The sequence below is a fragment of the Urocitellus parryii genome, chromosome 13, assembly GCF_045843805.1.
Source record: "Urocitellus parryii isolate mUroPar1 chromosome 13, mUroPar1.hap1, whole genome shotgun sequence".
Classification (NCBI taxonomy): Eukaryota; Metazoa; Chordata; class Mammalia; order Rodentia; family Sciuridae; genus Urocitellus; species Urocitellus parryii.
Window position 1 is genome coordinate 30,638,058 of NC_135543.1, and position 14,061 is coordinate 30,652,118.

Genomic DNA, 14,061 nt, shown 5'->3' on the forward strand with positions numbered 1-14,061 from the left:
TTCAGAGAAACTGAAATGCCTTCACAAGGTGGCAAAAATTGTAAGTGACAAAAGTGAGATTAGAAGACCAACAGCTTATTAGCCAATCAGTTTAATACTAAGATGCTCTAAGCTCTGAGAATTATATACAAACTGAGTCTCAAAGTGTTTAATAAGATGTAATTTAAATTTTAAGAACTCAAAACATGAAACAGCAGGTAAAAGACGCTATGAAGTAAAATTTTCTGTAGCAACCATATTAAAGAACAATGTTTTCTTTTCACTGACTTGCACCCTCTGCTGGTTGATCTTGAATATTGCTTTATGATCAAAAGAAACCAAGCAAAACATGGCCTTATATTTCTCTACAAACTGTTGATGAAGCAAACACTTCAGTTGTATAGGGAATATGTACAATATGTACAATACGAATATTTCTAGATTTCTGAGGATGTACTTAAGTTATATAAGAAAAACACAAAGGAAAATTAAAAAGCAAAGCTTTTATTTTATTTTTTTTCCATGTAGAGGTTTATTTCATTAAAATTGGTCACCAAATTTCTGTAAAGTGTCAAAAAAATACATATTTTAGGTCTTTTTGGCAACAAAGTTTTCATTCCAAATATTCAACTGCTACTGTAGTGCAAAAACAGGCACAGACAATACATAATGAATGGGAATGACTATGTTACAAATAACTTGCATATAAACATTGAAATTTTAATTTAAAATACCTTTCATGTATCACAAAGTATTGCTCTTCTTTGGACTTGTTTTCAACCACTTAAAAAATGTAAAAATGATTCACAGGACATAATAATACAGGTAATAGGCCAGATCTGGCCCATTTGAATGGTTACCTTTAATAATGCTTGGCTGAATCTTCTCATTACATTCAAGTACATCTCATGGGTCTTTGGATCTCTCTGCTGAGTATCTTGATCTTCACATTCAACTATGACATACCTTTAAAATTACTGAAGTTACTCATATGATGTGAAATAAAACTTGGATTCATATTGTAAATATATCATTCCATTAAAACAGATACATATTTGAAAAAAATATTAAATGTGAATAAAGAAATGTATTTTATCATCATTCTCTAAAAAGTGAAAAATTAAAGGGTAGTATGCAAACCATTACATAAACAAAAATAATGTCTTGATTTCTGCAGTACTGTAAATTTTCTAAAAATTTTTCCAACCAAACAAGCCATTTTTCCTATTACTTTATGAAGTACTTAAAGTATCAATATCCTCTGAAATTATCTAAGTTCATATATCTACCAAGTAACTCAAGAAAAAAAGTTACTCAAGTAACAGCATAATATTTCTGGAGTTAAAAAAGGCTCTGCTATTCTGAAAAACACTAGTGCTACCTCTCTCATTAACATATTTGAAAGATTAATAAAATGTATTGAGTTTTTTCTTTCCCATCCAATTTCTCCATTTCTCAAAAAAAACATATATAATCTTAAATTTTTCTAAAACTGTTGTTTTAAAAAGTTAATAAAATCTTCAAGGTTTTCTTAAGCATAAACTCCTTATACAATTAAAAGAAATTGTATAACCCAAGATCTGAGTCACAGCTCATTAATCATGTGTTTCCAAATGTTCTGATGAGAAAAAAAAGAAACCAGAGTGAATTACATTTAATATCACAACTTGGTAAACATTGCTTTGTGTGTACATAGCTACATAAAAATGAGAGCAATACCCTATGAACAGTTTTGACATTTGCTAATATTTAATACTGATTCAATTCTATTTCATTTTTCTTTAAACACTAAAGGCTACATTGTAAGTTTTAACATTGCTTTCAATAGCTCATGACAAATAGTTCTCACTCCAGTCAGAATGGCATTTACTAAAAATATAAGTAACAATAAATTTTGGCAAGGATGTGAAGAAAAAGATTCATACATTGCTGGTGGGACTGCAGATTGGTACAACCACTCTGGAAAGCAGTATGGAGATTCCTCAGAAAACTTGGAATGAAACCATTTGACCAGCTATCCCCACTCCTCAGTTTATACCCAAAGGACTTAAAATCAGCACACTGCAGTGATGAAGCCACATTAATGTTTATAGCAGCTCAATTCACCATAGCCAACCTGTGGAACCAACTTAGGTGCCCTTCAACAGATGAATGAATAAAGAAAATGTGATGTATACACATAATGAATATTACTTGGCCAAAACCAAGAATGAAATTATGGCATTTGCTGGTAAATGGATGGAACTGAAGACTATCATGCTAAGTGAAATAAGCCAGTACTAAAAATCCAAAAGCTGAATGTTCTCCCTATGTGGATACTAACCCACATCAAGGAAAGGTAGGGAGGGGATGAATAGAAGTTCATTGCATAAGACAAAAGGGAATGAAGGGAAGGGAGGAGTGATGGGAATAAGAAAGATGGTAGGGCTGAGGTTGTGGCTCAGTTGATAGAGCGCTTGCCTCGAATGTGTGAGGCACTGGGTTCAATTCTCAGCACCACATATAAGTAAATAAATAAAGGTCAATCAACAACTGACGAAAAGAAAAAAGAATGGTATCCTAATTGGAATGGGTTGTACTCCATGTATATATGTGTCAAAATATACTCTACATGTATATCTAAAATGAATAAATTAAAAAAATAAGAAAAACATAAATCTAGATCAACTTTCTTCCTTTCTCAATAATGAAATTTAGAGAGGTTTTTCTTGGCAAGGATGACATAATTATGTGATTGTACAGCTGATCAGAACTCAGGACTTTGGGCCCACAGGCCAAAATTCTTTCTACTCTTCTAAATTGAATTTCACACTGTTTATTTTAAAAAACTATGTGAAACTTTTAAACCTCCTTAAGTGATAGCAGTTCTCACATGTCAATTCATAGATGCTTTTTATTATCTATTTTACCATTTCTAGGAAACAATATATTCAGCCATCTAGAAGTTCCTAAGAATAGAGTTCCTGTATTATTTTTTACTAAACTCTCAGCACTTCCATGCCTAGCTCACACAGATGTTCATTTTATTGTTGACTGAAGAAATTACCCCAATCTCATAGATTTAGCCATTATTTTGATATTGATAATTCAAGGCTGAATATACACTTAAGGTCTAATTTTGCATTATATTATGTGACTTGCCTTCATATTCAACTACAATGATTTTCAAGATACTGCCTGCTATTTTTAACAGAACATGTACAACACTGACTTTATCAAACTAACTACCCCTATGGAGAGTACTATCAATATCTCAGGCATTTGTAGAGCCCTGGGCAAGGAGGCACACAATTGAAACCCAGCAACTCAGGAGGCTGAGGCAGGAGGTTTGATGCCAACCTCAGTAAGTCAGCAAACTGTATCTCAAAATAAGAAATAAAAAATGACTAATGATTGTAGTTCAGGGTAAAGCACTCTTAGGTTCATACCTCATGCTGAAAAAAAACAAAAAAAAACTAAGCATTTGGAATGGAAATTTTCATATAACAGGATTCACAAACTCAAGTTTTCTCAAAGTCAGGCAGGAAACAAGTTTCTAAGAAAAGAAGGAGAAGCAGGACTGCAGCCAAACCATATAACCCAATCCTTATCTAAAACTCATTGACAGTTTTTGTAAAATTTGCAGGCTATACACATAGAGCCAAACTTAACTCACAGTCCCCTGCCTTAAATACGTATACTAAATTATTCAGCAGACACTGGATTTTTCCTATTAAATGCCTTTTACAATGGTTCTATACTATGGAGCCCTCTCTAGAATCTAACAGCAAATAACCTGAAATTTCCAATTCTAAAAACTACTCATTGCTTAATTCAGTCATCCTAATTTTCTCTTCTTTAAATTATCTTCATCACATTGATTTAAGTTCTTGACTGTCTTTATCACCTTTGTATATTCAATTTCTCTTCCTGTGTATCTATACTGCAAACTCATTTACAAATGAGCACAGAGATGATCATAATATATAGGATTAACTGTTGTGTTCAGGTCTTTTTGACCACCAAATAAAGACTATGGCTGTAGCTATTTCCTGTGATTAACGGTATATGTTAATCTTCACGATAATGGTCAAATATCAAACACATCTTATATTATTCAAGTCAAAGTTCTCCTGCAAAGAAAAAAGCCCATCTAAAATGACAGTGACATCAACAAATATCAAAGACAAGGTTAGATCAAGACTAGAACACACTGAGTCACTGTTCACGCCAATAAACTAGATTCTACAAAGCACTCAAAGGTATTCCCATGAAGGCTGTCATCTTAAAGTAGAAATGCAGACAAAATTGTCTAGGTACTCACTTTAAGATGACATCAGTGGGCTACCTGTTTCCTGGCAATTTCATTTTGTAGAGTAAATAACCTTTATTACCTTGAAAGGTCTTAAAAGTTATAGAAAACATGTCAAAGCATCCAAAGTTTACTTTCAATTTCAACACACTGGAATGACTATAAAAATAAAAAACTGGAACGATTTATAGATTCTGATGCCCAACATTTTACAGATTGGAGACTATAACTCCCCTCTGTGGCTTAAAAGGTTGACACTATTCATTCTAAAAGGATTGTCTGTAAAACTATCGGCCCCTAAGGACTTAGATACAGCAGGAATCCTGCTTAAATCACTGCAAAGGGAACAAATAAAAAAAGAAATCCAAAATATTTAAAAGGAAATAACACATCCAATTAAATTTATATTTTAATACATTTGTTATAAGAGGTAAGCTTAGTGAAAGGTATTTCAATTCTTACATTTGATTAACATTTTATATTATTCTGTCCATGTTCAAAGGAAAAGAATGATCATTCCAAACCAACCATTGGAATTTTTTTCTAAGTGTTATCCTACATTCCCCGAAGCAGTGCCTACTAAAGTCAAGAATCCACATGAAAGACCTTTTTCTCCATGAGTATTTCTGAAAATATAATATGCAGACTATAAATATGGTAAGAACAATTACTCCTTAGAGAAGGAACACCTGCAATTGTTTCAATGAATCAGAGATATAGTGGGAAAACACATATCAAATCTAAGTTTGATGGAATGTTTATAAGACTGGAAACTGAGGCTGCACTTTGTTTATTATCTACAGAGAAAACAAAGTGCTCTTTCTGAACAGAAACAGCTACCTTATTGGAAATTATTCATCTAATAAGTTTCCTCATGTTCAGCTTCTTTTAGAATGATTTGCAAGCTGTCCTAGTTGAAAAAAGAGATTAAAGATTCTATCAAAACTAATTAAAATTTTACAATAAAATCTACTCTACAGTCAAATCCAAAGATATAATTTCAAAATCACATAATTAGTATATACACCTAGTTTTTATAATAGTGACTACTTTAGACTATAAATTCTGAGCCAGAAAAAAACTTTCCATGAACATTACAAGGGGACAAAATATTGGGGCTGGGGATGTGGCTCAAGTGGTAGTGCGCTCGCCTGGTATGCGTGTGGCCCGGGTTCGATCCTCAGCACCACATACAAACAAAGATGTTGTGTCCACCGAAAACTAAAAAATAAATATTAAAATAAAAATTAAAAAAAACAAGGGGACAAAATATCTATAAAGAAATTCTCAGTAATGAATTAAAAAAAAACACATAAATCTTAACTTTAAAACACTTAAGATAGAAATACTCAAAAACTCAGCAACATGGCCTACTCATTTTTTCCTCTAGTTTCCTTTACCTATTAAATAGATTTTCAAGAGGAAATATTTTTCTGTAATACCAGTGAACAGACATACACATTACAATTCAAACTGGTATACAGAACATTAAGAAGCAAAATGTTATATTAAAAAGAAACAGAAATTTGGTAATATGAGAAATTCTGAGTAAACACTTCTAAGGAAAAATGTTTTGATTAACAACTAGCCAAAATATTCTGTAGATATATCTTCAATGGAATACTAAGATTTAATGTGAGGGAAATGTACTTTTATGAATATTATATTAAACTGCTAAAGCAAAAGCACGGAACTATTTTTCTTCCCACTACTAAAGGTCAACACAGGGGCAAAATAAATCACGGGTTCCAAACCATCCACAGGCAATTTCCACAGAAGGAGAAAATATCTGATTTAATTAAAATTGTTGATACTAATTCTTTTGTGTGGTAAAGAAAACCAAAAAGTCTTAAGCAAATATTGTTAATGTAGATAAAAGCACCTTGTCAGTTACCAGAGAGCTCTGATTTGGTTATCTATTTCTTGGCTACAGGGTGGTATCCAGGATATTATTTTCAGAGTATAGGAGAATGGAGTTAAGGACTGATTCAACCCATAGGACAGTTTCTCCAAAATGAGGCTAAAACACACTAGTATTTTGTTTAATTTGCTCATGAAAAGCAGAATGCCTTGTTGTTATTTTAAAATAACAAGCTTGGGCTGGGGATGTGGCTCAAGCAGTAGCGCACTCGCCTGGCATGTGTGCGGCCCGGGTTCGATCCTCAGCACCACATACCAACAAAGATGTTGTGTCCGCCGAGAACTAAAAAATAAATGTTAAAAAATTCTCTCTAAAAATAAAAAATAAAAAAAAATAAAATAACAAGCTTTAGAATGCACATCTACAAATCTGTACTTTTTAAGTTAAGGCTACAAATTAAACAGTAAGATTAGCTAATAGATCATTTTTATAGTCAAGCCAAAAACTATGTCAAGAAGTTTAAAAAGTGTTAAGTATTTTGTCAAATGTAAAGAAGGCTTCAGGTAGAGCTGATCCGGCTGGCTCGGTCCTCTGTATGCTCTGTAAAGCTGGATATAACTCTTTTACCTGGTGTTTAATCCTAATGCTTTCTTTTATTGAATCTAAATACTTCTCATGGTGCTTTAAGCTACTTGTCTTCTACCCTTCAAAATTCTATAACTTATAGATGGAGCCATGCTTTATGGTAACTGTGTCGCAGGAAGTCACCTTTTCTATAACTCAGTTTCTCTTTCCTTCTACTCACTGAGGATACTGTTCTTAGGTAACATAGAGATAGCTATACTTGCCCTATTCAACTACACAGTGAAAAATAAGACAAGCTCACTGAGAATATGTCAAAAATGGCAAAGTAATAGATAAATGATCTCATTCTAGATGAGGGCATACCAAGTTCAGTTATGGTATACCTCTTTATGGCATACATTCTTATCTTTAAGATGAAATAAGGTAACTTTGAATTCCAGTTTTTTTTATTTTTGCATGATTCAAATGTTTTGGTAAATAATGTGAAAACACACTCTTCAAAATTATATAAAGTATCATATATTATTTAAATAGCACAAAAGGCAAACAGAAAAAAAAATTATGAAAAAAGAAAAGAAGCAGTAGCATTAGATCACCCAGCTATATCTTAGCTCTTGAAAACATAGTAAAAGGAAGAGAAGCAGTGATGTTAACAAACATTTCCATAAACATAGCCATAAAGAAATGCACATGAATATAAATATTCTATCTAGGCTTTTAATGGTTGTTCACATCTTAATTTAAAATTGTCTTTATGTACAGCATGGTGAAAAATATTTCTTAAAAGGGATGAGAAAAAAATTATTTTCACATACCAGTATAAATAATTAGCCAGTGTTGAGTTTTTGCAGGCTCTTGATATCAAGAAGGTACAAAGATCTTGCTAAAAGAATAAAAAGAAATGTATACATATTACCATCTGCTATCAATAGGGACAGGGGATAAAAGAGCATACATTGGCATATGAGCTTTCAGCTATGTGTCTTAAATCATGGTTCAGATTTTATTTTATCCATTTCTTTCAACCCTTCCTCATTCCCCTCCTCCATCCATCAACCCATCTATCCATCCATCCATCCATCCATCCAATATTTATTCTAAATCAGACAACATAAAACAAGTTAGCATCATGGTTCAGAGTCCCTGGTCCTTCTGGAACTTCTGAAAGGAGAAAGACAAAAAATAATGGTCACAGTAATAATTAAGATTAAGAGGGCATAAAAGTTAATGATGAGGACATCACATTTAAACAAAATCAGGATGATACTATATACAAAGGCCCTGAACTTGGTTTGTTCAAGGAATTTTAAAAGGGCCCAATGTTGCTGAAATATAGTGAAAATTAAACGAAGAGGCTGAAAAGATAGACAATGCAAGATGATTAAGGTCATATTACTGAGTATGGATTTTACTTGAAAAGTAATGGATACCCAATGAAAGATCTTAAAAGGAGAGTGGGATGATCTGATTTACAGTTTATGAACATGACTCTGGTTGCTCAAAGAAGTACAGACCTGAGATCAGTTAGGATGCTATTATAGTACTCTAAAAAAGTAAAGAGAGAGAGAGAGAGAGAGAGAGAGAGAGAGAGAGAGAGACAGACAGACAGACAGACAACGGAACAAGACAAGTTTAAGAACTATTTTGTAAATATAATTAATAGGATTTGCTAATGAAGAGGAAGTAGGAAGGAATGATAACTCCCAAATTTCAGAATCTAGCAAACAGGCTGATTTATTATGTTGCAGAAGGAAATTTCATAGAAGAAGCAGGCTAAGAATTGAAGAGACAGGTATTTTGAAATATTGTTTGAAATGTCTGACAAATATATATCGAAGGGGATGGGGCTGTGGCTCAGTGGTACAGCTCTTGCCCAGCACATGTGGGGCACTGGGTTCAATCCACAGCACCACATAAAAACAAAATAAAGGTATTGTGTCCAACTACAACTAAAACAAAATGTTTAAAAATATATATACAGTGGAGATCAACTAAGTACTTGAATATATAATTTGAAACTTAAAATGAAAGAGCTGAGCAAAATGTTAATCTGAGTAAGTGTAAACTGAAAATATAGGATCCTAAGGAACATTAAGACATCAAGCAGAGGAGAGTGTGTTGATGAAGGAAACTGAAAAGAAACAGCGAGGTGACAAGGAATGTTTGGTATCATTAAAAACATGAGATGCTAGTTTTTCAAGAAGGGATTATTTGGAAAACACTCAATGGAACTGAAAACATGTGCAGCCACATTAAAGTCATTCAGTGATTTACTACAGTGAGTTTTAAGCAAAAGCCAAAATGATGTAGCTCAAAGATTGGAAAAGAAGGAAAAGATGAGTATACAAAAACAACTTTGGGAATCTTGATTGTGAAAGTAAGAAAATAAGTGTTATTTATGAGATATATCAAAGGAAAATTAATTTATTTTGCTTTTCTGGATTTTTAAGATGGGGATTCTAATACATATTTGTATATTTCTATCAGAAAAATAAAAGAGCTGGCTGAGGTTGTAGCTCATGATAGAATGCTTGCCTAGGATGGGTAAGGCCCTGGATTCAATCCTCAACACCACATTAAAACAAATAAACAATACAAACAAATAAATAAAAGTTAAATTCTTTTAAAAAAATAAGAAGCATATCTTTAAAGGAAACTGTTTCTTCTGTGTAAGAAGAAAGAAGGAAAAAATGACGAATTCAAGTCTATTTATTAAGTGGTCTATTAGTTTCCTTTAATTATGAAACAGAATTGTTACCTGGAGATTGAGAGACAGACAGGGTAGTAGGAAAAGAAGAATAAAGTACAAAAGAGTCACTAAAAGGCAGGAAGATTCATCATCACCTAGAGAAATGTAAGATGGCAACTGTATTAAATCCCATCTGAGGTTTGTGAATGTATCATAAATGTACAGTGATACTAATATGCGAAACTATGCATTTTTAAATAGTGGTATTCAAGCACAGAGAAATTAAGTAATTAATGAGGCTTAGCAAAAATTGAGATTTTGCCAAAGGAAATGAAAGCACTAATAAGAGAATGACTAAAATGATGAGCCATGGGCTACAAGTATATTCAGAGGAAAGCAAACACTGAAGAGGGCTGATGAACAAGAAAAAGGACAGGAATTAATGGATTAGACGTTATCAATGCAGTAGTGGTACTTAACAGCTACAGAAATCAGAGGTAGTTGTCATAGGTGGATGTGTCAATGCTTTCAGTTGTGGGTGGTAAGAATCGTATCTCCAATTTTAGAGTCTGAATGTGCCCCCCCAAAAAAATTTCAATAAGGAAAATCCTCAAGCAGAAAGCTATAATCAAAGTTGAATGCATGAATGAGTTCAAAAGGCAGATTGCAGGCTTCAAGACTATCTTTTGACTATGTTACAAGGATGTCACATTTTTATATAATGATGTATATATTTAAATAGAAAACATGTTTCATTTGACACTATGCTTTTTTCTATAAAATTATTCACAAGAGAATAAATAGGGAAGAATTAAATTTTTAACAACTATAAAGCATTTTATATATGTGATGCAACTTTTTAAACTCGATTTGGATAACCAATGCTTTAAAAATTTTAAACAATTTAAATAAAAAATACTATAGGAAAACAAAATCATCTCATGTTGCAGGTGACAGATACCAGAAGGAATGGTGCATAAGAACCTAAGTATCCTTTGAAGTAAATATTGTTAAATATTAATTGAGTATATACAATAATAATAACAATAATATTACTTAATTTAGAGAATAAAAATAAAACTAAATAATCATTGGGAATAAAAGGACATACAAGTAGAGAAGGGGTATGTACTGTTCTGGAGAAGAAGAATACTGATTATGCTAAACTAAAAATTAAAAACACAAGTAAAATATCCAGTATAACCAATAAAATAATTGATATCAACAATATGATTTACAAACTAGGGTTGAGGTAGAGGATGGTAAGAGAGATTTAGCCAAAGACTGTCAAGAAAAAAATTTTTTTAAATATATAGGAGACAGAATAGAAACTTCTACATAATTGATTAAATGCATGCAAATAGAGCAATAATCACAATAAAAACAAATAGGATAAAAGATCCAGTTAAAAAGAGAATACTAGGTGGACAAGGTTGTACATGCCTGTAATTCCAGCAATTCAGAGGCTGAGATAGGAGGGTCGTAAATTCAAAGCCAGCCTCCACAACTTAGTGAGGCCCTAAGGAAGGTCCTTTCTCAAAATAAAAAATCAAAAGGGCTAGGGATATAACTCAGTGGCTAATCATCCCTGGGTTTTTTTTTTAAGTTAAAACTGAATTTAAAAAGCAATATTTAGCCATAGATGTTTTTAAGATATGTTTAAAATATAAGGTCATGCTGAGTGTGGTGGGACACACCTATAATCCCAGCAGCTCAAAAACTGAGGAAGGAGGATCATAAGTTCAAAGCCAGCCCCAGCAAATGAGCAAGGCCCTAAGCAACTTAGCAAAACCCTGTCTCTAAATAAAAATATAAAAAAGAACTGGGGATAAGGCTCAGTGGTTAAGCACTGCTGGGTTCAATTCCCATTACCAAATAAATAAATTAAACATAAGGTCACAAAAATATTTAAAATATCAAAAAATTGACCACAGAATACTAATCATGACAACACTCTTTTAACATTTCATAAAACAGATTTTAGGGAGGGGGAACATTACACAGAAGATTACTAAATAGTGACAGAAGTTTTGAATTATTTGAATGCTCTTAGTAAAAAACCTTTAAAATATTTAAAGCAAACACAGAAAAAGTGATAATTCTATTATTCAGGGGAATTTTTTTCCCTAGTGTTTTCACAGATAGAGAGAAAAAAACTTTAGGAAAGGGTACAAGATTTCAGTAACACAACAAATTTACTCTGTGGCGTATGTACAATGCTGCATCCAATAGATGAGGTACATACCTTCTTTTCAAATAAAAATTATTTGAATTTATGAAATATGACCATCTTTAAACAATGAGAACTGAGTCACCATTTTTAAAATATCTTTTTTTGAGTTATCTTTTTTAAAATATGTGGCCACATTTACAAAATGGTCTTCTAAACCTCCATGAGAACACAGAAGAACATGAGACTATGCCAAAGTGTCAGGGAGGAGAAAAGATGGTTGGTATCTCAAGTTGTTTAATTACAATTTCAAGGTGACAACTGCTTATACAATGCTATTACTTTACTGGGATAGAGAAAAGGGAGGGAAATATCTATCAAAATAATTCCTATTGCTCTGTGATATACAGCTTGGATTACCTGAACTATCATTCAAGAAAAGGTTAAAGTGAATTGTTCATTGAGCAACAACATATAGGTTCATCATTCAAAAGAGTCATACACAAATACATGAACACTTTTTAAAATTTTTAACCTAAAAGTTTTGAATGAAAGGTAGTATAATAAATGATATTCTGAACATAGCTTTTAAAATTCAATCACTTCATTGCACTTCCAATGTTGTCCATCCTGGTTCATACCTCTAACCTGTCTCTTCTGAATTATTTCAATAGCTTCCAAGTAAAACTCATTTGGTTCAATGGCTTACAGGCCATACAAAACTGATCATCTAGTTCTCTCTCAGAAGGAGTCTTCTGCCTTGATCACTTACCCTCATTCCCCAAACAAGCTGGCCTCTGTTGGTACTCAAACATTTAAGGACTGGTCTTAAGGCATCTCTACTTGCCGTGACCTCTTTTTAAAATGTCCTTCCCTAAAATCTATGTCATTGTTCCCTCCTGTGCTTATTTTCCACAGATGTTACTCCTTCCGGGAAGCCTTTCCTGAGAAATCTTTGTGAAACTACAACCACCTTATACTACCAACATTCCCTATCATCCTCTGATTTATTTTCTCCTTTAAAAATAAGCACTTTTTCTTCACTTTTTCTTCTACATGAAGATATTATTGATTATTCTGCACAGTAACATTAGAGTATAAGCTCCATGGCAACAAAGATGGTAACTGTTATGTTTCTGCTTCATTAATATTAGCATCTAGAACAGTTTCTGGTTCATAAAAAAAGAACCAAAATTATGTGTCAATGACTAAACAAGTGAATCAATTTCTTAGCTTTCAAAGAGCAAAAGAGCCCTTTGAAGAAAGGTTTCTTAAAGAGATCACCTAAGGAGTCTATGATCTTTTTGATTTAAAGTTTTTTTACAGTTAAATATGGTCTGTTATGTTTGTATGTAACATTCAAATCTCTCTCACTAATTAATAGTTAAAACAAATGATTTATTAAATCATTAGTTTTTAAAATCTGACTGAAAGCTATATATATATGTGTATACACACACGTATTAAGAAACAAACTGAACTTTCTAATATTTAGATTGTTAAATATTAATGCAGTATTTGTTTTCAGCTTCTGGAGTATAAATGCTTCCTAAAAGTTATGGGGACAAATTTAATAATATGTTCTAGATCAGCTTTTAGAATGCACTTCCAAATAAACCTTTCAGAGTAGTACTAGCCTAAGAAAGAGAACTGTTTTATATCGAAAATGAGTCCACCTACCTGTAGAATTAAAAGCAGACACTCAGTATAGTATCCCTAGTGCCAAAGTTGTACATTTCTACAATGTAATCACACTGACAATTGCAATCCTGTTCATAAATGCATTAACCATAAATATTCGGTTTCCCTAATAAAATATTTAAGCCTAGTTTATTTTCACATTGCATATGAATCCATTTATATGCCCAAAGCACCAATAAAATGAATTGAATATTATCCAGCACATTATACTGAGGGGAAAAGTCATAAACATGTATCATAAAATAAGTTATTTAACAAAGTTATAATACTTAGATTAAACAAAATAAAGGTTTTGAAGACCAACGTAAGATGTTTATTTGGTAGGATCTCTCCTATAGCAAGCTTGAAAAGCTTTGTACTCACTTCCAGATTTTCACCATCCGAAACTTCTTTTGTTTTAGATGCAGGAGGAGGGGAAGACACTGGAGGAAGAGGGCTGGTTATAATTTGTGAGCTGAAAAAGTATTAGGAGAGATCACTGAAACATACTCTAAGATAAAACACTTTTTTTTTTTTTTTTAAGAATTCACTTTGATTGTGGCTGGTTAATGCATCACTTCCTAAAGTTTTCTTTTGTGCAACGCTAGAATCACATTATATTCCAGGGGAAAAAACCTCCAAGGTCAAAGATTATAGGTAACAGTATCTTGGAGATTTATGTGCAAGTCTGCATGTTTGCAGAGGTTTTCGTAAATACTACAGGGTTATATTTTGCTTTGTTGGACTTGGTTGTATTTTTGTTTAAGACCATTTAACATTAAATCCGCCTTCTCCAATCATATTTG

The 14,061-nt window shown here is 32.5% G+C and overlaps 1 protein-coding gene across 2 annotated transcripts in view; it reads right to left on the minus strand.

Annotated features, from left to right (window-relative positions):
- The window catches only part of Pik3c3 (phosphatidylinositol 3-kinase catalytic subunit type 3), a 121,815-nt gene that overhangs the window by 54,880 nt on the left and 52,874 nt on the right, over positions 1-14,061 (minus strand). For both annotated transcript variants that reach the window (XM_026409522.2, XM_026409521.2), the window contains 3 exons: positions 13,640-13,730; positions 7,532-7,599; positions 840-945 (listed from right to left, as the gene is read on the minus strand). In XM_026409522.2, the coding sequence (XP_026265307.1) occupies positions 840-945; positions 7,532-7,599; positions 13,640-13,730 (265 nt within the window). The remainder of the gene's footprint in view (positions 1-839; positions 946-7,531; positions 7,600-13,639; positions 13,731-14,061) is intronic.